The sequence below is a fragment of the Cajanus cajan genome, chromosome 5 (genome assembly GCF_000230855.2).
Source record: "Cajanus cajan strain Asha chromosome 5, NIPB_CcT2T_4, whole genome shotgun sequence".
Taxonomy (NCBI): Eukaryota; Viridiplantae; Streptophyta; class Magnoliopsida; order Fabales; family Fabaceae; genus Cajanus; species Cajanus cajan.
Genome location: NC_138521.1, coordinates 71311705 through 71338843, shown reverse-complemented (window position 1 = coordinate 71338843; position 27139 = coordinate 71311705). Strand labels below are relative to the sequence as shown.

At 28.7% G+C, this 27139-nt stretch overlaps 3 protein-coding genes across 6 annotated transcripts; 2 read left to right on the top strand and 1 right to left on the bottom strand.

Annotated features, from left to right (window-relative positions):
- The first annotated feature begins 604 nt into the window (after positions 1 to 604).
- On the top strand, positions 605 to 5316 carry LOC109809615 (pfkB-like carbohydrate kinase family protein). Of its 4 annotated transcripts, none has more exons than XM_020372970.3 (12): positions 605 to 779; positions 998 to 1252; positions 1386 to 1462; positions 1582 to 1691; positions 1785 to 1899; positions 2534 to 2596; positions 2670 to 2833; positions 3269 to 3330; positions 3666 to 3732; positions 4583 to 4648; positions 4767 to 4895; positions 4972 to 5316. In XM_020372970.3, the coding sequence occupies exons 2-12, from the start codon at positions 1018 to 1020 to the stop codon at positions 4997 to 4999; spliced, it is 1116 nt and encodes a 371-aa protein (XP_020228559.1). In that variant the 5' UTR covers positions 605 to 779; positions 998 to 1017; the 3' UTR covers positions 5000 to 5316. The 4 variants fall into 4 exon arrangements, with proteins under 4 accessions (XP_020228559.1, XP_020228558.1, XP_020228557.1 ...); XM_020372969.3 differs by having other exon boundaries at positions 995 to 1252; XM_020372971.3 differs by having other exon boundaries at positions 606 to 779; positions 1095 to 1252.
- Positions 5317 to 8232: 2916 nt separating this feature from the next.
- AILP1 (aluminum induced protein with YGL and LRDR motifs) lies at positions 8233 to 11146 on the bottom strand. The gene is made up of 5 exons (XM_020373160.2): positions 10863 to 11146; positions 9185 to 9425; positions 8987 to 9107; positions 8576 to 8685; positions 8233 to 8458 (listed from the first exon to the last, which is right to left on the bottom strand). The coding sequence occupies exons 1-5, from the start codon at positions 11063 to 11065 to the stop codon at positions 8423 to 8425; spliced, it is 711 nt and encodes a 236-aa protein (XP_020228749.2). The 5' UTR covers positions 11066 to 11146; the 3' UTR covers positions 8233 to 8422.
- A 14261-nt stretch (positions 11147 to 25407) lies between these two features.
- On the top strand, positions 25408 to 26939 carry LOC145958454 (uncharacterized). The gene has a single exon (XM_083075891.1). The coding sequence runs from the start codon at positions 25506 to 25508 to the stop codon at positions 26877 to 26879; it is 1374 nt and encodes a 457-aa protein (XP_082932017.1). The 5' UTR covers positions 25408 to 25505; the 3' UTR covers positions 26880 to 26939.
- The last annotated feature ends 200 nt before the right edge of the window (positions 26940 to 27139 follow it).

Sequence of the window (27139 nt, the reverse complement as noted above, 5' to 3'; positions counted from 1 at the left end):
AATGGTCAACCCGTGGTAGGCCGGGACGGGCCGGGCCGGGCCGGGTAGCCCGTTTTGACAGTTATGAAGACTAAACTACAAATCATGATAGTGATCCATTCTTTAACATTTCCCATTCAATCTTTTATACAACGAAAACTTATTTATTTTGTGCAAGTAATTTGAAGTATGTCACCTTACAAAATGATGGAAACTAATTTTCTTTTGTTTACTCCAAAGATAACTTTTAATCAATAGTCAAAGACTAGTTGCTTTTGAAATGTAGTGATCACCAAAAAATAATTTTTTTCCTTACAAATGATCAGAAACTATATCTTTTATTCTATAGCTATTATTTAGCATTGGGGTGTCAACCTACAATACACAACTAATTTCCACAGTGTATTTGATCCCCACACTCAATAGTTTCTTTTGCATAGTCACTAGTCAAAACACAAAAGCAAAAATACAAAAAAAAAGAAAAAAAAAAGTAATAATAAGATGCAAGGACAAACAAGAAGTTTCCAATATCATGGCCCAAATTAGTTAGGAACCAATTTTTGTTGGGCCAACAATTGGCCCAGTTAATTAATAATCCAAATAATGAGCTGAGTCATAGTCATAGCCATCGAAACAACGGCAGCTGACACGTAAAAACGGTGCCTATAAGGCAACCTCCGAGAGCACAGTGGGAGTTGTGAATTTGAGCGTTACTGTGTGTCGTATGAGTCTTTATCTGCGTCAATTTCAAAAGCTTGTATCTCGCTTCAATCAAACTATGTATTTCTGAAACATTACAGGTAAAATAGAGATTGAATTGAATTGGTTAGTTGAAGAAATTAGCAGCATCGACATGTTTAATGTTACTCGTTTGTTTGTGTCATCAAGAAGAAATTAACGTAGCAATTTAGTGCTTATGAGACGAGCATTTTTAAACTAACATCTGGTTATGACGACTATTAAGTATTAACTCTTCCGAATTTCTGAGAGATATTCCTGCTTGGGTCGTGGATAGGAGATTGGTGTTTGCTCATGTAAATGAAAGATGGCATGAATTCCCGAATATTATTGGACTCTGCAAAAACTTGTATATTGGCCTCTTCTCCTGTTTTCAGAAGGCAACAATTCTTGATAAGGTGTGTGGGAGGCTCCATTGACCATCAACCCCATTCTAGAGATATGCAAACCCTAAGGTCTTTGGAGGTTGACTCTGAGAGTGTTATTCGAGCAATTACTCCTGCACTTGATCCTACCAGACATAAGGGTCAGGCAGGTATAACATCCTCGCAACTCTGACTAATCCTTTCTTTTAATTACTGAAAAAGTAATACATTATTACATTTTATTTTGCGGCTGAAGAAATTGAAGAAACTAATAATGTTTCCTTCACTTATGTTTCAAATCAGGAAATATAGCTGTTATTGGAGGGTGCCGTGAATACACAGGTGCTCCATATTTTGCTGCAATTTCGGCCTTAAAAATTGTTAGTGCCTGCACTCCCTTCGTATTTAGCCTTTTCTGAACTGAATTCTCCACCTGAAACCAAAACGAAAAACGGTTTCTGTCGATTAAAATTATCCTACTATTTTCCCATCCATGCAGGGTGCTGATCTGTCTCATGTTTTTTGTACAAAAGATGCTGCTCCTGTCATCAAAAGCTACAGTCCTGAGTTGATTGTGCACCCTGTTTTGGAAGAATCTTATAGTGTCGGGTACAACTTCCAGTCTTCTAGTTAATCTTCATCTTTTGGAATGAACATTCCAAAAACAAGTGGATGTTGTTTTTAGTGAGAGACTAATTTCAGGGAGGAATGCAAGAGATCCATTTCAAGCAAGGTTGTTGCTGAAGTTGATAAGTGGATGGAAAGATTTGACTGTCTTGTTGTTGGTCCAGGCCTTGGAAGAGACCCATTTCTTCTGGTATGCTTTCCCTTGAATGATTCACTGTGTACCAATTTTATTACAATTTACACATATGGATATATCTCGCATATATTTAACCTATTCTGTTTACTTTAGGTATTTAAGTTTTGCCTTAAATCTTAAACTTTTCATTATAAATTTTAGTGAGGCATATGCATTTAGTCTTTTAGTTAGTTATATTTCTTCTAACCACACAAGATGTGACCTTAGGTGGGGGCTTGGCTTGTACTATACATTTTACACTGTTCCCTCGTATGTGCAACATGTTAATGAGTAGGATGGTAAACCACATCCGTTTTTTTTTTTCATTAAGCATGTATGATGTATCTAATCCATTCATGTAATGTTAATTCAACTATGATGTAATGATGGTATAGTGGTGACTGAAGACTGACAAAAAAAAATACTCATTCTTGGATAAGAGCACTATATATGTGTGTGTGAAAGTTCATTTGGCTTAGAATGTGGTAAGGTATTGTTGTTGAAACTTAATGCTAATTTGTTCTGAAGTTCTGATAATAAAATTTTTCTCTTTAACTTGTGGTATAGACAATACATTTTTCTCATTTCAGTTTTACCATATCTGCAAATGTCCACCATCTTTAATCTAACATTTGCACAATAATGTCAGGACTGTGTGAGTGAAATCATAAGACATGCAAGACAGTCAAATATCCCGATAGTTATTGATGGGGTATGTATATTGAGTTTTAGTCATCTGGCACAAGATCTGATTAACATTCTGATCAAATTTGGGCTTTGTTCAGGATGGACTTTTTCTTGTTACAAATAATGTTGACCTTGTTAGTGGCTATGCCTTAGCTGTTCTAACACCAAATGTCAATGAATATAAGCGTCTTGTTAAGAAAGTTCTGACTTCTGAAGTAAATGATGTAGATGCTCCTCAACAACTGCTATCTCTAGCCAGACAGTAAGTTCATCATTTCAACTTATCAGGTTTTTTTATTTGTCAATGCATTCAGGCAGTTGATCGTTGTGTATTCTGATGTTTATGAAACATTTATCTAGACAGACAGCTTGAGTTGAGCATGCAAAGTCTGTGCATCAACATATATCCTGAATCCTCCTACTAATAGAGAAGTAAAAAAGTATCTGTTGTTTGTCTTCATTCTGCATTTTGAAATTTAGTTGCTCAACTCTCAAGTGGTGTGTACCATGTAAAAGCAGATTATAATTCTGTTGATGTTTTGCTAAAAGAAAATTAGCATCTGTTAGCAATAAAAGGAATTATATAATATCATAATGCTCAGTTGTTTGCTTTGATGCCAGATGTGTACTTATTTCTCATTGTTATCTATGATTCAGTACACCATTTTAATGACAATTATATATTGTTCATGGGCAGGATTGGTGGTGTTACTATCCTAAGGAAAGGAAATTCTGATCTCATAAGTGATGGTGACACAGGTGGGTCTTATTTGGTTTGGTTTGCGGGGAAAGATGAACTCAGTTTCTTGTTCATCCTTCTTTCACTTGAACAACATTATTTTGCAATAGCAATAAAGAACTGTCACTCTCAATTTGTTTATTTTTGGTGCACATGTTGGGTGTCTCCTATGGCTGAATTGATTAGGCCGTTAGGTTTTGGAACAGATCGAAATGTTATACCAAGCATGACCAAAAATCTAGTGATGGTACAATAGACTCCAGTATATGCATTGGACCAGCATAAAGAATATTATAATAGAGACTTGCAAATGTTAGGAAATTGATTGATTGTGATCATATTATCATTATTGCAGTCAAAGCAGTGAGCATCTATGGTTCTCCTAGACGTTGTGGTGGCCAAGGTGATATCCTATCTGGAAGGTAAGTTTTTTTATAAAAAAAAAAATTATGTATGTGTTCGTGTTTGAAATTCTCTTCTGGCAAATTTAATGCTATATGTTTACTTGGTTCCTTCATTTTGAGATAAAATGTTCTTTTATTTTCAACCATTGATTTATCCTTTGCAAAATTGCTGATGTACTTTTAAGTAGAGCAATAATTTTCTCTTTAAATGAATAAATGCTATCCTGATATTTTGGTGGGACTCAACTATGTATAATGCTTAAAAATACTTTAGGAAGGAGATTGTTTCAGTAATGCTGTTAATGCGTACTGCTGTTTTCAACTATACTTAGCTCTGAGAATTGGAATAAAGCGACTCAATTATACTTGTAGACAAGTACTTATGCTGTTGGCTAATGTTTGTGTTGATGGGAAGCAAATGGAATGACATTACTGTCATCATTGAATTTTTCAAAAAATGACAGGAGTAAAATGAAACAGTAGAATCCATTCCATCCCACACCCCAGTCCTCCCAATTTTTTTGCGGGATTATGAACCCACTTCTTATTTAATGTAATATGATTCAATTATGCATTTGTCCTTAATAGCAATGAGTGAGTTTCAATGTTTAATGGATTATTCAAGATAAGGGTATCATGGGAACAAAAGTTTTTAAATCTTACTGTTCCATTATTTTCTACTATTATTTCCAAACAAGAGGGTAAAAACTGTACTCAATTCCTCGTTGGATATCTAGACAATGGTGTGAGATCTTTAATCCATTTCTTTCCCATTCTACTCCATTATATGCCTTTTTCACTCAATCACCATTAATTTGTGAAGTTGGAACATTAAATGTTTTAAGTATGCTTATCTTAATCGGTGCAGTGTAGCTGTCTTCTTGTCATGGGCACGTCAACATATCTTGGCTGCTGATTCAAATATAAATCACAGGTTTATGTCACAACTTTCCAGACTAAACCATAAATATTTTTCTTTTATGTGTTCAAATATGCAGGCCCATCTTTAATACCGGTTATGTACTTAAATCCATAATATATTTATGTTTCAGTTGTAAAAATCCCACAGTTTTGGGATGCATTGCTGGGTCTGCTATATTGAGGAAGGCTGCATCACTTGCTTTCTTGAATAAGAAAAGATCCACAGTCACTGGTGACATCATTGAATGCTTGGGCAAAAGGTAGTGTATTGTAGATTGAAATTATTTGTATGATTGTGACCAAGCTATTGTTAAGCTTTTGCATTCTTTGTTGCAGTTTGGAAGACATTTGTCCAGCCAGTTAACTCCATTGGTGTCTTTGTGGCCTACTGATACATATCATCGGCAACCAAATTTACATATCCTGCTAGTGTATTTTCTTTAAGTTTTCCTTCTTTTCTGAGTTTTCTCCTTTCTTGTCTTCATTTCTCTCCGTCTGGTCTGCATAGTCTACTTTGAATATTTAAAATATGTCTGTTTGTTGTGACATGATAGACTCTAATAAGTAATAGTCTGGGGAAGGGTCGGCCTTGTTTCTGGTACACGAAAATCACGAACCGATGGTACGTCATGACCTAAGTCTAAGACGTGTTGCAACAATTATCCTGTTTTCAAGAACTTATTCGTATGGTGTGCCAGTTTTTAAAACTTTAGCAAACTATTTCCGATGATAATTGAGGTAATAAGCATTAATGATTAGAAACATAGGAAGTTGGAAATTTTAGAAAAGAGAGGAATAGGTAAAGGAGCGTTTGGAAAATTAGGAATCCTAGACCTTTTTATTTTTAATAAAGATCATGAGATAGAAATAAACGTTTATTTTTTAGCGTAAAAAATTGTTAACCTTAGAAGAGCCTATAACTTACCTTTAGGAGTCATATTCCCACTTTTTTGGTGGGTAGTAGAAAAAATAATTTTTTAATAAGCTCAAGTTTGAATTTAAAATTAAAAATTAAAAAAATACAAAAATTGAAAAAGACCAAGAGACTCTTTTTAATATATATAATAATAATATTGATATAAGGTATTTACTCTAAATATTTTGATTAAAAGATATAAAATTGTTATCACTTATCCTAAAATAACTTTTATTAGACATACAAGGGAGAAATCAGATTACTTGTGTCATGTCAGTTGACTTGAACTAGGGCATATGAGCTTGTGTTTCTATTAGCTTTCTTTGAAAGTACAAATCAAAAGTTGATATGCGAACACTTGAAAACATGCAAATCAGACAATGTGGAATTTAAACATTTTGAAGCATTTTCTTATACAAAATGGTCTCGCAAATTTTATAAGGTTAAATGTTTAAGAGAAAAATAAAATTGGGTTCTCATCATAGGTGTGAAGTGTTTGACTTGGTATAGAAAGTTACATGAACTAGACCTATACTAATTAGACAAAATAGACATGTAGTTGTATAGCAAGCTCAATAAAGCAAAAAGAACTATGTGTGGTATTGATTTTCCAATCATCATACATCCTTATAATTATACTTGTAATTGCTATGCAGGAGGAATCTACATGGAGGAGAGTAGAGATACTTGCCCTCACAACTATTTTACATATACATCTTTTTTTATCCAAAAAAAATAAAAATTATATTCTAAATAAAATAAATATATATTTAAATTATCATATGTATAAAATATAAATTCAGAAGAGTTGTTCATTTATTTGATATTTGTCAAACTTTTGAAGGAGATTAATTCTCATATGTGATAAAGAATATTCTTTAATAACGAATCAATTTTTTTAAAAAGTTTATATATATATATATATATATATATATATATATATTTATATATTAATGCTTACATATATAATGTAATATATTAAAAAATCAATTTTTGATAAAATAAAATTTGTGACATGTATGTTTACATTTTGTATTTTTTATTTATTGTATACATTGATTAAAAAAATTAAAATAGTAAAGATTGTAAGATTATATACGTTGATTAAAAAAATTCAAAATAAGAAATATCAGAAAATTTATGTTCTATTTAGAATTTTTATTATAAAATATGTTTTAAAATAAATTGACATCTAAAAATTTATATTAAATATTAAAAACATGTTTATATCATAAATAAATTAAACTTTATTTTTATACAATTTAACATATTTATTTTTATTTTTATTAGTGTTAAATTATTATAAAGTAGGTCTTTAAGATTGTTCTAACCAAATATTTATAAAAAAAATGTGTGTGATAGATAAATAAATCATATTTAGGACATGTATTTTTAAAAAAAAGTTAGGTTAAACCTGCTAAATTATAATATAACCTAATTTGACCTAATTTATTTTCATCTTTAACTATAATTGTAGATATAAAAATTTGTAAAAAATAATTATAATATATATTTTATACTTTTAAAAATTATATGTAAAATTTTTAATATTATAAATATATGAATAAGTATTGTCTTCACTATTTAAAATTTCTAGTTCTGTATGCGTAGTTATATTATACGTGTATTTAATATTCAAGTATTTTAGAGATTTTATCATAATCTTATATAAGTAATTTAACTTGCACTAATATAAGTAATTTCATTAATTGGTGAAGTTCTTCTAGGTATTAACTCCCCCTTGTATTCTCAACAGTTGGTATTAAAGTTGATAATTTGATCATGTGACCAATTCAAACAAATATTCAACAATAAAAATTAATATATATTTTTTGTATAAAAAATGTTCTTATGTTTTGTTAATTCGAGTTGATAACAACGAAAGCATCTAATAACACATAGATGGCAATGGTTAAATTCTATAAAAAAAAATCCATATAAGATAATATCTCCCATTATGGGAAAACAATTTTACACGCTTAGATATTTTATGGCTTGGTCTAGTTTTGGTTACTATGGTAGGTGCGGAGGCATGAAGAATCCAACAACTTCATGGCTTTTGTGATGGATTCCTATGAAAGGATTTGGAGCAATGGAGGACAAGAAGATGGGAATACTGATAAAGAAAAGAATAGTGGCTTAATAATGTTTTTATAAAATAAATAAATAAATAAACCAAGTGGTTTACGTTGTTATCTTCCATTCCAACTCTATTTTAGAGAACTAAGGAATATCGTTACATTAGTCTTGTGTCCTGTTTAATTCCATCTTTAAAATAACATCATACATAGAATGTAACTATTGTACCACGTTTTGTTGCATTCTCGCCTACCAAACCTACTTGATTTTCATGTTATGCCAGACAAGTCAAAAATCTTAACGTGGTAGAGGTTGGCAAATGTGAAGGATGACAAAGACCATTTTAGTTAAAAATATAACTTTTAAGTTGTATAAGTTCATTTTAACTTGTAAAAAAAATTATTATTATTATTTTTCAAATTGTGCTTACTAAAAAATTTATGAAAACTGAGTTTTGTATGATTCTCAAAAGTAAGTTGATGAATTGGTTGAGAAAGTTCATCTTGGCAAAGTTCATTATTTCTTTGCATGATATGGAATTGATTTTTATCAGCCTAATGTTTGTTGAATTGAAAATTTTAACATAGAATGACGCTAGAAAATCCAAAACCAGACCTTATTAGATTGAAAAGCGTAACTGTACATCCACAGACACAGTAAATTCTCTATCTAATGAACAAAGTTACACCCCCAACTATGTCCCATTCCAGTTTCAGTACTCTCCAAGCCATTTAATTACATTGCCCCTCATGCATGCCTTACAGTCCCCAAAGGCTCCACTAATGGCAAGGTCTATTGTCTGGCTGCTAAAACTGCCGGCCCTTCAACCTGATATATTATCCCACCAATTTCACAATTAGTGAAAATAATTGGACGCCAAGTTCATAAATGGATAGGAAAAGACATCACCAGTATCTGTTTTATATATTTGTTTCATTTTGTTACCTTGAAAGTTGCTCCCCAGATTTCCTCTTCATTAGCAGGAACTGCAGTTATCTTATTTTTAGGATTCTCATAGCACATCAATCCTCCAACAGCTGTAGAGTAGAAACATCCTGTCCAATTAGAGAGAGAGAAAAATGTCAACAATGAGAGGGGAGCTCCTTTAATTTAGGGGGAAAAGAAGCAGAATTGAGACAATGCCATTGTAAAAAATCTTAATTCTATCCTAAATATCTGCAGCACACAATTATATGGTCCATCCACTTTGTCATACTATGTCCATCATGGGAAGTTAAATGATCCGATCTGACCTTAATCACTACAAGCACTTATTCGGATCACTTGCAACAAATCTCTTCCAAAAAGTAATGAGAATTGTAATATAAGCACATGACATGATAGAAGTTAACCAACCTTGAGGGAAAGAAGCAAGTGACTTGCCACAAGCACCTTTAAGCAATTCTGCATCATCAGCAAATGCTACATGGCCATCAGCAGTTATTCCCCAGTATAGAGGCACCTTACCATTTTGGTCCTGTAAAAAACAAGAGGTAAAATGAGCAAGAAATGAAAGCCTAGGGTGGTGGATGTGAGAATTGGTAGGTGACTTACAGAGGCCACAAAGAGGGTAGAAGTGGTTTTGTCAAAAACTATGAATGCAAAGCTCCCACTGAGATGGCCAACAACGTGGTTAGCAGGATAGGGTGCTCTGTCACGCAAAGCTTTGTAAGCCTCAATCACCAACAATACTTCATTGGCTGACTTGGCCAGTCCATACTGCTGTCTCAAGTGCCCCAAATTGTCAAGAGCTCCCTCAAACAAGCAGAATACCTCATCCTTCACAGCAAAACATCTGCGATTTATAAAACATTGTTTACACACTAATTTAATGAACTGAACAAAATACAATCATACACATATTCACCCAAGTTAACTGTGAAAATAAAATGAGTTAATCTAACCCTCATTCAATCGTAAGTTGCCTTCAATTTATTTTTATTTAGTGTAATTCTTTTATACTGTTTTCTATCAAGAGATATCATAAAAATAAAAATAAATTAAAAAAAAAATATTTTCAGTATTTAAAAAATAAAAATAAACGATATTTTATATTATAGGTTGACTAAAAATATATCAACTTAAATTAAAAACAAAAACATAAATTAGAAAAAAAATTCACTTTTGTTCGAGTTTTGTAACTCAGGCAAACTTGATCACTCAAATTATATATTTCTTAAAATTATTTCAACATAAATCAACATAGGTTTAATATTATGAAACATTTTACTATAAAATTACATTAATAATTTGTTTTTTCAAAAAAGTACTGAAGAAGATAACCTGGGCTGAGCACCTGACTTAAATCAGCCTAATCAGCACCAGTTCACCAGGCTTAATAGATTTTCTCTGAATCTTATTGAAGTTCGTAGGTTGGATTTTGTTTTCTTAAAAAAAAAAAATCATATTTTAATATATTTTTACAGGTTATATTTTCGGTTTATCAATTAACATAACTTATTTTATTCTCTAGAAGTAGAATAAAATAGTCAGATTTTTAAAATTAAAAAAAAAAACAAAGTGACAATGATCACAGTGGTGGGTCCTGATTCTCCAGAATATGGCATACGGTCTAGGTACGACAATCTAACCTGTCCTGTGAGTACCTGTCCAAACCCGTTTTAATTTAAACAAGAAAACCTTATCAGGTTTGGATCAAATTTTTCTTGATAGGTGTGGATCGAATTTTTCTTGATTGATAAAATGGGAGATGACCATCCCCGTCTCGCTTAATAATATAATTAAAAAATTAATTTTATATACATAAATCAAAATTAGAAATTAGAAATATTTATATGTAAAAATTTATATTATTTTTTTTTATAAATTATTTATATTTATTTAAAAAAAAAAAAATAATAGGAGCGGGAGCGGCGGGACAGCTGAACTAAATTTATCCCGACAAATATCGGGAACGAGAGCGATAACAAGACAGACGTAAAACTCGGCCGCCCCATTGCGATGCCTAACTTAGGGTCCCTTGTAAAATTAACCACATAACCTGTTTGATAGCTCAGAATATCCCTAAGTTATTACGTCACCACACTCATTCACTCTAACGATCCGATCGCTTCAACCTTTAATTAATTTAAGTTGAGTGATTAACATTTAACAGGCACACTGAATAACGATCAATTTCCAGGGTTATAAGTTATAAGATAACAAGGTGTGAAAAACGACGTCGCTTAGAGGAGTCAAAACGCGAGAGCGTGATGACGTTTTATATGTTTACCTGGGCTGCCACGGGGATTCGTGGTGGTGGCTATAAGCTAGCTGCACCTGCTCTCCGATCTCCACCGACACTGCGGAGGCGTTCCTCTCCTCGAAACGCTTCCGCAGCGCCGCCGCCGTCATCTTCGGCGAGGGAGTTCGGCTTCCGGCGGCCACCAGCTCGTCCGGCGGCGACACTATGGAGCTGCTGAACACACCCAACATTTTTATCCCAAAATGGGATTTTAATTTCCCTTTTCTATGTATTCACCAGAATCTTCGGGCGGAATGGGATGCTAAACTGAAGTGTGGATTTGGCTTTTATAGAGGGAGAGGAGGAGGGCTATTTAGTCATTTCGCTGTAGTAACATGAAAATTTATGAATAATTCTGCAGAATTCTGGAACGAGGACAGGTGACACGTGGGACCCACCTTAATTCATAATTCATTCATCATTGCTCTTATTATCAGCCTTCCATCTTCGGACTCCGATTGTTCCAGTTATCTCCTGCGGAACCATCCACATTTCTTCTCATACAACCCTCTCATTTCTTCCCACGTCACTCACCACCACAAATTTAACTAACAATTTACAACATTTGAAAGTTAAAACATCTCGCATGACTTGTCCTTTTTCTAACGGGAGAGGTAGGTATCAAAAACTAGTTAAACTACAAATTACAACCTGTTAGTGAAGAAATGGATCAACGAAGAGGCAATTAGCAAAGGAACAAATGGACAAAAATGATCAATAAAAAACTTTAAATCAAGGTTGTCCTATTCCATGATCAAATAAAAACACAAATTAAGGGGGGTGTATTGGTTTAGGATTTCGTAGGATTTTAAAAGACTTTTTTTGAGTAAAAAAGTCCATTGGTATTCAATCAGGATTTTATGTCACTTAAAAACAATCCAGTGGTATTCAATCTGGATTTTCAAGATTTTTTAAAGAGTCCATTAAAATCCACTGGTATTCATTTGAGATTTTTTACAACTTAAAAACAATCCATTGGTATTCAAAAATATAAGGATTTTAAAGGATTGTTGTGTGAGAGGGATTTTGAAGGACTTTCTAGTGTTATCTATAAATACCAGATTCATAAAACAATCCCATCCAAACCCAACGGATTTTGAAGGATTGTTTGAAGTGATTTTTCAAGTGTTACAATAATTTTCAAGTGGGTTTTTCATCTTTTTTTTTTCTATGCTCCTGTCTTCTCCATTTTTTCTCTACTAGTAATACTATACTATTATTCATTGCTCATATATAATATTGTAGTACTGTTCTCATCCCATTCTCCTATTTTGTGAAACTCTGATATGTAAATGATAGTGTCATTGACTTGCTCTATTTTTCTGTTCGTTCTCTTTAATTGACTTGCTTTATTTTATTCTATGTAGTTGAATTTGTTCCTTTATATAACAAAAAAAATGCTTGAAATTTCAACTTTTAAGTGGTAATTTTTTTTATAACATACGTCAAGAAGAAAAAAAAGGTGAAAGATGAAATTGATATCATAATCTATATATATATATATATATATATATATATAAGATGAATTTGTTAGGGTTTCTGTGAGTAGAATGAGATGAAAATGGATCTTAGTTGGGGGAAGAACCCTCTCAGCATAAAAACTGCGAACTCTCTCATTCCCTTGAATTTGTTACTCTTATCCCTCATTTTATGACTCAACAATTATTTTATTTTTTTTACTATGAATTTTTCTTTTTATTTTTATATTGTGAATTTAAGATTTTTTTTATATTTTTAAAAAAGAAAATTAACATAAGACATTGCAGTATCTAATTTTTTAGGATTTAGGATTTATGCCTTCATTAGCTTATTTTTAAAAAAATAAAATATTGTTAAAATATTTGTTAGAATAATTTACATTTATAAATATCGTTAAAAAATTATCATATAATATATAACTAAAATAAATATATATATATATATATATATTCTCTATATCTAAATACTCCTATTTATATAAAAAGATTATATATCTAAATATTTTCTCAGTATCGAATATACTAATTTTTTTAATATAAAAAATTATCTTTTGTTTCGATATTTTCGTTTTTACATTTTTTTTATAATGATTGAGATATTTGATCCATTTGGATAGCCAAGATATATTCGATCTTGTATAATTGGTGTGCTTCTAAAAATAATAATATAATTTTATTGATTTTGTCTCTTATCCATAATTATTTATATAACTGGTTTTCAACATATATTATTTTAGTAATTCAAATGGGAGATTCACATGAAAATAATAAAGAAAAAGGAAAAGAGAAAGAAAACTATGAAGCTTAGACCAAGGAGGATTCCGATGAATTGTTACAATTGATAGTGGATGCTATAAAAAGATGATAGAATATTATTTAGAATTATTATTATTATTTATCTAAACATTATTGTTTTTTTTTTAATTATTTTATCTTTGACTCTTTTTAAATTTGAATGTATGAATTTTTTTTTAAATTTTATCAAATGTCAAAACTCCACAAAATCCCACAGAATCCATTAAAATCCTGATTTAAAAGTCTTGTAGAATCCATTAAAATCCTGATTTTAAATCTTGTAGAATTCTGCAAAATCTTAAAAGTCATGAAAATCCTGCAAAGTCTTTTAAAATCCGCAAGATTTTTTTTCACTAAAAAAGTCCTTTAAAATCCTAATTCAATACACCCCCCTAAATATTAGTAATTAATTTAAATGAAATAACTAAATATTTTCTGGTCACTTGGTGATCTAAATATTAACTCAGACATTATCACTGGATACAAGGTTAAGATTTGGACATTAATTAAAAAAATGGTAAATTTTTATTCGAAATTTTCAAAGACTAAGTTGACAAGATTAGTCTATGATCGACATTCCTAATTCTTTGCATGATTTCTTTTTCTTTTTTTTTTTTTACTTTCTTTCTGTCATTTTTGGAATAAATAAGGTTTAGAACAAAAAAAATATAGATTATAAATTGAATGGTTACTTTTCTAAGACATTTAATTAATGACAATCCAATTGGAGTTCATCCATTTCTTAACTTTCTTTTTCATCTCTTAAAGGAGTGTGCGATGTCTTAGTATAATAATTTTTTACTAAAATGGTTAATTTACGATGTGTAAAAAAATTATATTTTTTTTAACTAATAATTTGAAAATTCTCAATAATACAAACCAACTTATTTTTATTAATTGACAATTTTAACACTTATATTGAATAGGGAAGTTATCACAATTAAATAGGATTAAAGTTTAAAATAGCATTTTTTTACACTAATGTTGAATAACAAAGGTTCTTCTTGCATTAGCTTTAGCTATATACTAATTTATATTTATATATGTGCTCGAATTTAATGCATAATTAATATAAAAAATAGGATAATAATAATAAAAGTTTTTTTCATATTCATAAATGTCAATTATTACCTTAATAAAAATAAATAGTTTTAATTATCTATCGAATCAAACGACATATATATGCTCAAAATCCGTTTATTTATATAAATTTTGACCTTAAATACTATTACAAATGCAATAATAATTACAATAATAAATGAGAAAGTGCGATAATTAAGAGTTTGTTTTTGTTATACACTTACATATGTGAATGGTTATTGTAGAATTAAAATAAAAAAATTAATTATTTATATGCAACTATATTATATTAAAATAAGATTATTTTATATTATTTTCTTCCTATATGTCCGTAGGTGTGTCCATGTCAAGAAAAATATAAAAAGAATAAGTTTCCTAATACTTATTATTTTTTAATTAGCATGATTAGTAAAAGTCATTCCTGGTTCATAATTTATTTAAAAATTGTTGATCAAAATATGTTGTAATATAAAATGGACCGGATTTTTGATAAATAAATTCGAATGTATTTAATCAATATACATTGATGTATTTTACATTAATATAACACGTACATAAGTTAAATTCAAATTGAATTTGTTAACTTGATAATATATTACACTTAGTTTTAGTTATCTCTCTCTCTTTCCTTTTTGGCATGTAGCAAAAGAAAAGACGGCTCAAAAACATTAACGATCAAAACCATGGGTGAACCTATGGATTTCTATGGGTACGTTGTCAGCAACTTGAAACTAAATTAACAAAGATAATCTGCTGCTTCTTCATTCTTAGCTATCAACACAACTCTTCTGTCTGTACTAGATTCACAATAATCTAATATAATCACATTTTGAATACCTACTCAATGACACAGTACGACACTTTTTCGATAATCTATAACTCTAAATATTTATACTAAAATTTATATTTATAAAAAAAATATTATAAAATATAAATTTAATCGATTCAATCATTAAATTATAAAATATTATATTCAAATTATCTATATTAAATTCTATAAAATTTTAAAATTATTTAATTTAACAGTTAAAATAATTAAATTTACATTATATAAAATGTTGTTTTGCTCTTGCATCAAGTCATCATAATCATAATATAAGAGAGGTAGACTTCCCTATTTAGAAAAAGGAAAGTGATAAAAGCAATGACGAAAACATGTATTGAAAAATTTCAAGAATTAGTGGAATGAACCGGATTAAGACTTCATATATTTAACAAGTAACAAATTTGAAGCTTTATTTATTATTTAGAATAAAGTCAAAATATCTCTTTATAAATTATTATTTTTATGGTAAGAAACTTTTACTGCTAGAACACCATTTGCTTCCATACAATCTTTTACAATTTGAAAAAAACACAACCGTTGAAAAGAAAATAACAAATATATTAGATGATATATTTTTTCTCCAAATTATATATATGACGGTCTAGACAATGGTAATTGTTAAGAGGTATAGTCAAATTGGTGTGAATTGTTATAAATCTTTTTTATAGTCGAATTGATTAAATAATGTGTGAATTGTTATAATTTTTTTTTATGTATAATAATAACAACAAAGTTTAAATTAAGAATTTTATATATATTATTTCAATCTTTTATTATTAGGTAAGTCAATCCTAGCGTTTCTGTTATAAAATTTTAAAATATTGAATTTGATCGTAATAAAAAATCAATGTAATATATAAATATCTTAAATCATTATTGTATATTAATTTTCTATGAAAAAACATTTATTATTAGTAACTCTTTAAAGTTTTAAAATAATATCATATTAATAAAGCTTCCTTGAAAAATGTTATTGAAAGATAATTTTTTATTAATATATAAAATGTTACAGTAACAATACTGATGATTAAATTTAAATTTTCATGAATCTACCTTAATTTTTTTATTATTGGACAGATCTTAATAGTTATGAAAGAAAGAATAACTTTTAATAATGTTTTTTTTAAGAAAATGCTAGGGAATTTTCTTTAAAAAAAAAAGGCCAATTACATTTAATAGGTGTTATTTTTTGTTCAAAATAAATAAAATTTGAATTACTTTTTATTTTTGGGTCACTATTGTTTGTACAAAATATTCCTTTATTTTATTAATTGCAAATCTTTCTCGAAACTTCAAAAGATTCCTCTATTTTATTAATTGCAAATAATCTATGAAATGCTGAGCGGTTATAAACAGGTTTAATGATAATTCACACCGTCTCAATCTAAATTAAAATTTCAAAAAGTACTTTAACTATTTCAACACTCAAATTATGGAGGTTTCAATTATATAATATAAATACTAATTATGCTAATGCAAGTGAACATAATCTATTATTTCTTGCTTGTTACTAGTCTACTTGGCCATGTTGAAAAATAAAATTTGGTCCTTTTCTTGTTTTTAAGGAACCCGTACACTTTTTTTTTTTTTTTTTAATATATGAGAGTCGAATTTAATTTAAAAAATTATAAACTCACACTTTACTCAATTAAGTGAAACTCCCTTTTCTTGTTTTTCAAGAGAAGCCGTCCACAGTTTATGAGAACAAATTCAAATTCCTTTTTTTAAGAAAAGCAATTGTTCTCAATTTTACTAGAGCATCTTTAAATTAAAATGCACGACTTGTATTTAACGCAACAAAAACTTGGGAGTTACAGTGTTGCATATTACATGTATATACATTGCTAATAAAGAGCGGTAAGAAAATATCGGATAGTATAAGGTTGGTTTGAATATTAGGTTATTTACCTACTCAAGTCACAAGTGGCTGGGGAAGATTAAAAATAGTATTTTCATTAAAACCAAGAAAAAGAAGTTAGTAATATTTAAATACATGATTACTTTAATTACTAATAGGTATAATCACACATCAAAATACGATATTTAATATCAAGTAACATTTTACAAAATCTCGATATCCATAAATATATAATAATTAGATACAAAATCTTTATTTAAAGACAAAAATAATGGTAAAATACACTTTAAAATATAGTTTAAATGTTGTTACTTAAAGTCTAATGGTAAAGATGTTTGATAGTGGTAGATGCAATGCAACGTTAACGCATTAATATCAAATATGAGTTGAGTGAAGCGTGTTAAACTAAAGATGATAAATCAAATAAAAAAGTAAGAAACTGACGTGGAGCTTATTCTTTTTGGATAAACACCTTATTTTATAATACTTTCATCTAACAATTCTCTTTCTCTTCACTTCTAGCCAACACCACGCCCACCGTTTTCACATTATTTCGCCCACAGATTCAATCTCACACTATTCAATTCTTATCAATTTTCTTTAGCATAACACCTTTTTTTTTTTCTTCAAAAAATATATATATATATATAAAAAGGCACTTCAATACAGGTTAATTCTTCTTTACATTTTAATCTTTTTTTTTAATGAAATAACACAGTTTAGTTCTTTACCATAAGGTTAAATTGAAAATGTCACATTAGAAAAAAATACGTCTCTATATATCACATTAACTTTTTTATCTTTTATGAAAATAAAATTTTATAAATTGACTACACCGTTTATTCATATTATATTGGAATTAGATTAAGGGCATAATGAATTGAAATTTTATAATGTTTTAGAAGATTGGTTTCTTTTTTGTCATAGGATTTTTATTTATTTATTTATTTATTTTTATACTCGAGTAAGATGATTAACAACATAGGTAACAAGGTTCTGTTGGGAAAAAAAGATAGTATGAGTCGTAATTTAATTAATTGTTTTTTAATAAGAAGTTATTATAAAATAATAATCGATTATTATGAGTTATAATATATTAATCTATAAAATTAAAGACTAATTTTATTTATGATATTATGACTGTCTTTAATTCAAGATTTTCATATACAAGACTAAATAGATCATTTTATACAAAATGTAAATTAAAAAGTTTAATCGTTATACCAATTCATAAGATTCTGTCTCTTTATTCGCTTCTCTCTTTGCTTTCTATTGTTCTTCTCTCTTTTTTTTTCTATCTTTTTTCTTCTTATCAATATTGAGGTAAAAGTTAGTAATATTTGTATTTTTGAACTATTAAATATTTAAAATAAATTCTACACACGGTGAAAATTAAGTTTTTTTTGGTCTAATTAAAGTATTTAAAATTTTAAAATTTTGAATTAATTTATCTAATTAAAAACTAAAATTAATAAATAATAAAAATTTTAAATCAAAGCAATTTAAATTCACATATTGTATATCCCTTAAATTTAAATCCCTTAAATTTTTTTAAATTTTTTTATCCAAACATAAGTTAAGAATTTTTGGGACTATTTACAAAATTAGTATATAAAATATATATTAAAAAAATAAAATATTGTAAGTGTTTGATATAAGAGAATGAAATTTTCACTTTTCATTTATGTGAGATGTTGGGTTTAAAACAATTAAATTGTCTCTATGTTGTCCATGAAATTTATGTATGAATACAACTTGTGTGAATATTACAGAAATCATAGATAAATGTCTTAAACTTAACAATGCATGTCTTCTCATTCTATTGTCCACAAAATTTATGTTACTGCAAATTCAACAAGCATTTTCCATGATATAATTGTTCATCCTTCAATGAAGCTGAGATTTCTTATTTATTTGGCAAAAATAAATTAAAAGATCGGTTATTAAAAAATTGTATTAGTTATTATTTTTTTCTTGATCCAAACTTTATTATTTATTTATTTATTGTTATTTTTTTCACTGACTCTTGTAATCTTGGATTAAAAGTTAAAAGATAATTAAAATTAAAAAGATTGTATTTTTGTTATTTTTTACACATTTGACCACAATTTTTTTTTAGTCACATAAAGGTAATAACATTGTCGTGATTTTTAGCAATCTATGCAAGTCTTTCAAATCTTATAAAAATTCATTAAGTTTTTTTCATTCTCATAAATTTGTATGATGTAAATTTATTAAAATCTTGATTATAATTTTATCAAAATCTAGTAAATCATTATATTCGTACATAATATTTTAAAATTCACAAAATTTTCTTTTGTACTGAAATAATCTTTTGAAATTTTAATCAAATTCAGATACACTTTCCTTAGTCTCTATATAATATTTTTATTTTAATATCTTTATAAAAAAAAGTAAACTTTTTTAATTCTTATATACAAATATTTTCAATGTTCATTGATTATTTATTTTTCAATATTGATGTATATTTTGGTCTTTATATCTGATTTAGGGGGAAAATAAAATGCAAATCAATCAAAATTAATCTTGTTTATATTTGCAACCTCTTTTTCCCATTTTGATTAATTACAAACATCATTCGAGCATATATACCACTTTTTTTATATATAAAAAAAATGTGCTTCAAATTTTAGTTAATGTAGTGATTACGATACCATATGTCAACGTGTGAGAGTTTTTACTTAAATTTTAAATTAAAATATTATTTATTTATCTTAAAATAAATATTTTAAAAAATAATTTGAAATTTTGGAAGGATGAAAATTTAAGAATTTTTTTACATGGTCCACAATCAATCTCTCATTTTACATGAAACAAAAACAAGAACGTCAAATTTTAAAATAAGAAAACAAGAAGATATATTTCACAAGAATCAAAATTAAAATTCATTCAATTTATAAAAAAAAAACTATAAAAAGTGGTTTAAAATTCCTTAAAAATAAAAAAATTTACAAAAATATACTTAATTAAAATGTATGTATAGAAAAATAAAATGTATATAAAAATAATTACATATAATATGACATATACAATGTTAATTATTTAATATTCAAATAATAAAATTGTCGATATGAAAAATATCCAATAGAAATTGGGCAATCATTTTAAAAATCTAGGGTGTAGCATTTGATGAATACCACAAAAACTAATTTTTATGTGTGGGGATTTTCTATTGGTGCACATTTCACGTGGGATGGACAAGAGTTATTGAGAGTGATTCAAAGGAATGAAGAGTAGAGAGAAACAAAGTGTGGTGGTTGGTGGTGGGTTCCAATTGCATATAAATAACCGAACCAATAAAAGGTGCAATCGAGTTGCGACAATGACAAAAAAACAGGGCATTCCTATTTCCCTTCTGTTCCTGTTCCTGTTCCTGTTCCACCAAACCTCTACTTCTCCTTCTTAAAACAATAGAGCAGCTTCATTTCATTTTATTGAGGCAAGGTCGTAGCCACGTATTATCATAATTTCCATTGACCCTTCTTGTTATAGATTATAACATCAATGTCACACCTCTGGGATGGGACATGTATAAAAATGAGTGGTACAAAACTACGAGAATTTTACTAAAATATATAAATTTGATGAATATACTAAGTGCCTGATATTTGATTGGTTTTACGTCATGGAACACTTGATTCACGTCCACACAAGCTATGCTTCTGCTTTATTCGTCAAATTGATAGGATGTACAATAGACCTCCACTTCAATATTTATATGAAAATCAACATGTTGATATCACAATATTCTATATAAGAAAAATACACCCACATTCACCCAGACAACAAATATTCACATCAAAATACAACCACATAACCATTATTAACACTTCCCACTTTTTGCCTTTATCTTTTCTTTTTCTTAACGTGTATACAACGAACTAATAAACGATATACTAATTTGATTAATATTATACGGTTGACGTAACTGAAAATGAGGTGAAAGTAGAATAAACGATTGATAAATTGCATCAATGGGAAAGAAAGAAGATTAATAAGTCAATGTTTGTTAAAAAGCAATGTTTATTAATTAGAAGAGGAAATTGAAAGAGTGGAGGGGACCAAAATAATTGGGATTCGTTGCCGTCCTTCCAAGGTGTATGGAAGAAAATCTCCGGGCTGTCGTTGGGTTTCAATCAATCGCCATTGTCTCTTTTCAATTTTTCCATTTCTTTCACGAATCCACATTTTTCCCTTGTACACAAGTAAACTGAACTTTATACACCATATTATCATGAAAAACAATCTATCAATTAAAAATATCTATTATTTTACATGGTTATCACATATATTATTAGTTTACATAAAGACTAATTTCATTTCTGATATTGTAAATATTGCTGCTACAATGAATTTTTACAATCCAACACAAACTCTTCATTACATAAATCATTTCTATAACATGTGAACTTAGAGTGCTTATTCAATATAACAGCCTATCGATTTATATTATAGATTTTGCTGCAATTTCATCAAATCCACCCTATACGCTATTAAACTTTTTGTATTTATTTGTTTTTACATTAAGGAACATTTGATTGAAGAGATTTTTTTTTCATGGCTGAGAATCATAATTCCAAAAATCAGGACTTCTAAAAATGAATAAAATGTGATTAGTTGGTAAAAATTGTTTATATATATATATATTACTTGAGAATAAATTGTTTTTATTATATTAAATAGAAAAATAAAGGTAACATGATATTTAAGTAAAATTTTCTATTTAACTCAAGAATGTCTTTGAGAACAATTTCAAGAGAAACATCTCTGAAAACATTATTTTCTGATATTTTTATTTTTTTAATATTAAACTAAATGTGAATTTTTTTTAATACTAAACTAAATGTGAGAAAATAACTTTTTTGACATCGAATTGTTGAGAAAAAAAATTGTACTTCCTAAGAGTGTTTTTTTAATTGACAATTGAAAATTAATATGATTTTAATATTTAAGTAAATTTTGTCTCTTTAAAAAAATTATATTCCATATGAATCTCTTCTGTAAGATGTTTTCACATATAGTGCTAATTAATGGTTCTCTGAAGAAGATTGTTTTTGAAGAAAAATATACGTCAAACTGGTAAAAATAAATAAATCTTCCACACGTGCTGTCAAAAATTAAATTATTTTTTTAAAGTGACCAAGAATTAAAATCCAATCAACTTACTGAAAAGAATTCAACTATAATGCAATAATTTATATGATTATGAAAACAAAGTCAAATATCATTTACCTAAGATGCCGTCGTACTCGATCTTACCAACCCAGATAGGAACTATTTATCTTTTTTATAAAAAAAAATTCTACAGAATTATTTATCTTGAATTTTCTTTTTCTTGTCTTTTTTAAAATTGCTTATGTTGTATATGTCCCACAAAAACAACCAACTATTTGCATGTCTTCTTCTTTCATTAACCAGGAGATTTATAAACTTTTTAAAATGCTGTTTTAAAATTATTTCGCCTTGTGTTCAGTACTATATATGAACGACGGAGGATAGAATGTACCCATTAAAAAAAAAAAAAAAAAAAAAAAACTCTGATACTCAAATTAGCTTTATGATCAACATGGGTGTGTCTGTCATCTAACTGGGTTATGAACGGAAAAGCATTTTTTTTTTAAAAGTATTTAATATAGCATAGAAAGTGTGTCAGAAACACCTTGATCACAAAATACTTCATGCAAGTTTAAGGTCCGTATGGTAGGTAAGATAGGTAGGATAATTATCTTTATCTTAATAAGCTTTAATAAGTTATATAGTGCATTGATGAGATATATAGAATAAAGTTATACCGGTTTAAATTACTTATATTTGTACTCATTTATATATCAAAATTAGCGAGCAATTACTCAGTAATATTGATTCTACCTATCACTATTCACTACTAATTTTTGTGAGTGCCTATTCAGTCCATTACGTATTAAGTTATTACCAATTTGTCGTCCCAAAACGTAGGTCTTCCAAAAAAATGTTTTTAAGATGTTATAATTACATTATAAAATTGGCGTTGTGAGCAGAATAAGTTCTTATATTATCTGAATAATTAATAATTAATCATATTGTGAATTGGTAGGCAGGATTTGGTAAATTGGTTTGTTTTGTACTCTAGACAAAAGGAGTAGCGATCTAATTCCGTAACTTGGAGATTCAACTTCATTAATTAATTTCATTATTGACTCAGCATAGAAAGGAACTCCAGCTCTTTCTTCTTGTACTCTAATCACCCACAAATATGCTTATTTATTGGAAGCTATGGATCACCATTCATAATCCATAGCTGACTGATTATTACATTAGGATAGTCGGGTGGTAGTTCTTGGATTGATCGGGTTTAGCGAATAGGTGGTAGAAAGAAGAAGAGAAAAAGAAAACCGGGAAGAAGAAGGGAAAGATGAAACAAGAAAAGGGGAGAAAAATGTGCTTTCAATGTTGGAAAAAGAGAAAGATTAAAGAGGTGTAGTACAATTTGAGTAACAATAATTTAATTTTTTTCTAATCCGAAATTGACTGCATTTGAATGTATTTAATAATTTTTTAAACTATTCCAACATGTAACACTGGATATCTGATTCTTCATTTTATACTTCCAAATTTTATGAATTTGAACGACCCAATTAATTGTGATCAAACCTAGGTTAAAAGGTATTATATTAGTTCAGCATAAACGCATATTACTTTATTGATGTCTTTATCAATTTAATCAAGTTTTTATTTAAAAATAATAATATATGCATAGTTGAACTTAACTAATATTTTGCCTTGTAATTATGTAAGACAAATGATCATATGAAAAGAAATGCTTAGGAAATTTTTTATTCTCCCTCATAAAAAGTTATTCTAGATTGACTATTGACAAAGAATCACACCTAGCATTATTGCTTCTTTAGCTATTCAAATAAATCAATTATCTAGAAATGTGTGTTTCAATCTTCTTTAGTTGTTTGTAAGACCCAATTGAGAAAAAAAATCTATTCATTTATATAAGATCCGATTCATAATATTATGTTAAGATTAAAATCTCATAATTAAACATATTTTTTTAATTTGATGAAATACATTAGTTTCTTTTAAAAGACATGTATCCTAATTAATTAGGAGAGTAAAAAATATTAATAATAAAAAATAAAATATAGAACATATAACGGTTAACAAAAAGATAGATATTCATTAAAAGAGAAAATTAGTATAAGGTTAATTTTAGGGAAAATATAAAAATAAAATAAATTTATTATTATAAATTAAATTAACTATTTTACCTAATTTTGATAAATTAAGTATGTAAGTCTTATAAATAGAATCTGAGGTAGGAAATAAATTTGGTCCACTAAGAAAGAGAAGCCTAGCAAAGATGTCTCAAAAGAAAAGGCATCATAAAAGATGAAGGAAATCGAAAATCAGATAGGAAGACCTAACTTCATCCATAGGTTTCGGATTCTTTAAAGGGGTTATGTCACATCAAATTTTACAATTATTTGATTTCTCTCCAAAAGGTTGCGGAGTGGGTGTATGATTAGTAACTGTTAAATTATTGGAAATTTTGAAGATCAAGATTCACTTTGTGTTTCTTCTATCACGGAAAATTTATCACCCACCAGACAAGCACTTCTTCAATTTAATCATAACATAAAATGTTGAAGGATTTAAGTATTTGTTTGGGTACACATTCAGTAGGAGAAGCATATGTTTTAAAAGTTAAAACTGCGTTTAATTTGAAGCAAGAAATTGTTACTTGGTAAGCAATTAAGCATCCTATATATCTTTGATTTAAAGGTTATGATTCCAATATGCATAAAAATTAACCAAATAACTTTTCTTTTACATGAAGTTAAATAATAAAAGAATAAATAAGTACAAATGAAAATTTTTCATAATTTTTATTATATTTTTAAATATCAAAATCATTTAAATGATGAAATTCTTAAAAATATAGAGATGAATGTTATCCATGATCCTTTGCCCCGTATTTATTAAAGTTATGATGACAAATTATGGATTAATATTATGATTTAACGGTCAATAAACATCAAAATAATAATAAAAATAAAATTCTGTATTTTAAAAATTAAGAAACAAAATATCTCTAATTTAAAATAGGAGATTAAAAGAGAATTTAGTAAAAAAAAAAAAAATATCAATCGACGTTATTGGGTTGTACCTTGGAATTTTCATTTGCTGGCTTGTACTAGTATGCGGCCCTTTGCTTGTGTTGGGCTGTTTGTATCCTCTGGGCCTTTTATAACAGCAAAAAAGTTATGTTTTCTCGAGTTCAAAACTTGGACGTACAAGCTACAAGGTTTTCATAGATATAAATATAATATACTACGTATAAAATTAAACTTTTATAATCTCAACATTTCCTTTTTGTAAATCTGTCTCGATTTAAATTACCAAGACAAGATTATAATATTTTGACGAAATATTAACGGTGTGAATAATATAACCGTATTTATTTAAGTTTTATTCCGCAAAAATGAAAAATCTTTGGCAGGCACTATTTAAGGTTTTGGTGTGCATGACGGCGCGTGTTTTGTTTATGGAAACTTGTTTTCTGATGTCGGTGGGGTTAGAGAAACATGTCTCACTCTCACGAAGCTCTGATTCTTATCCAAAAAATGGTGAAAGTGCCTCCATCAAAAGCACTCTTGTTGTTCAATTCCTCAACCCATCAAGGCATTCACCACACTTCCCACTCTATCTCCTTCATCTTGAGCTATTTTCTTTCCTATGGCATGCTACCCCAAGCTCAATCTCTTATCCTGCGCTTAATCTCTGGTCGAATACCCTCATCATTGTTCTCACCCTCCTCCTTTGTTCTTCAACTAACACAAACCCATTTCACTTTTTGTTCCACCTATACTCCTCTCTATGAAGTAATTGTCAATGCCTATGTTCACTCTCACTCACCCGACCAAGCCCTCAGTTTTCTACACCAGATGATCCACAAGGGCCATGTTCCTAGATCAAACACGTTCAATAATCTTCTCTGCTTATTCATTAAGTCCAATTCTTTTGATAAAGCGTGGCGGGTTTTCAATGAGTTGAAGAGTAAAGTTGTTTTGGATGTATACAGTTTTGGGATAATGATAAAGGGTTGTTGTGAAGCTGGTGACTTGATGAAAGGGTTTCAGCTTCTGGCCATGTTGGAGGAGTTTGGTTTGTCTCCGAATGTTGTCATATACACTACGTTGATTGATGGTTGTTGCAAGAATGGAGATGTTCTGCTGGCAAAGAAGTTGTTTTGCAAGATGGATAGGTTAGGTTTAGTTGCCAATCAGCATACTTATAGCGTCTTAATGAACGGTTTTTTCAAGCAAGGACTTCAAAGGGAGGGGTTTCAAATGTATGAAAATATGAAGCGAAGTGGCATTGTACCTAATGTTTATGCTTACAATTGTGTCATTGGTGAATACTGTAACGGTGGGATGGTAGGTAATGCTTTTAAGGTGTTTGGTGAAATGCGTGAGAAAGGTATTGCATGTGGGGTTATGACATACAACATTTTAATAGGTGGGCTTTGTCGAGTGAAGAAGCTTGGTGAAGCAGTGAAGTTAGTTCATCGAGTCAACAGGGCTGGCCTTAGTCCTAATGTAGTTACATACAACGTACTTATCAATGGGTTTTGTGATGTTGGAAAAATGGACACTGCTGTTAGATTGTTCAATCAATTGAAGTCTAACGGTCTATCGCCAACATTAGTGACCTATAATACTTTGATTGCAGGGTATTCTAAGGTTGGGAATTTAGCAGGAGCTCTTAACTTGGTCAAGGAAATGGAAGAGAGAAGTATTGCTCCTTCCAAAGTGACATATACGATTCTAATTGATGCTTTTGTACGACTAAATTACATGGAAAAAGCATCTGAGGTACATTCTTTAATGGAGAAGTCTGGTTTGGTTGCAGATGTTTACTCATACAGTGTCCTAATAAAATTTCAAAAAGTACTTTAACTATTTCAACACTCAAATTATGGAGGTTTCAATTATATAATATAAATACTAATTATGCTAATGCAAGTGAACATAATCTATTATTTCTTGCTTGTTACTAGTCTACTTGGCCATGTTGAAAAATAAAATTTGGTCCTTTTCTTGTTTTTAAGGAACCCGTACACTTTTTTTTTTTTTTAATATATGAGACTCGAATTTAATTTAAAAAATTATAAACTCACACTTTGCTCAATTAAGTGAAACTCCCTTTTCTTGTTTTT

Excerpts from the sequence above, each read along its gene's own strand:
- AILP1 (XM_020373160.2), bottom strand. The coding sequence starts at position 11,065 with ATGTTGGGTGTGTTCAGCAGCTCCATAGTGTCGCCGCCGGACGAGCTG. Across the intron at positions 9,108-9,184 it reads CTACCCTCTTTGTGGCCTCT|GACCAAAATGGTAAGGTGCC; the intron begins GTAAGTCACCTA and ends TGTTTTTTACAG. Across the intron at positions 8,686-8,986 it reads ACTTGCTTCTTTCCCTCAAG|GATGTTTCTACTCTACAGCT; the intron begins GTTGGTTAACTT and ends CTAATTGGACAG.
- LOC109809615 (XM_020372970.3), top strand. The coding sequence starts at position 1,018 with ATGAAAGATGGCATGAATTCCCGAATATTATTGGACTCTGCAAAAACT. Across the intron at positions 1,253-1,385 it reads CAGACATAAGGGTCAGGCAG|GAAATATAGCTGTTATTGGA; the intron begins GTATAACATCCT and ends GTTTCAAATCAG. Across the intron at positions 1,900-2,533 it reads GAAGAGACCCATTTCTTCTG|GACTGTGTGAGTGAAATCAT; the intron begins GTATGCTTTCCC and ends CAATAATGTCAG.
- LOC145958454 (XM_083075891.1), top strand. The coding sequence starts at position 25,506 with ATGTCTCACTCTCACGAAGCTCTGATTCTTATCCAAAAAATGGTGAAA.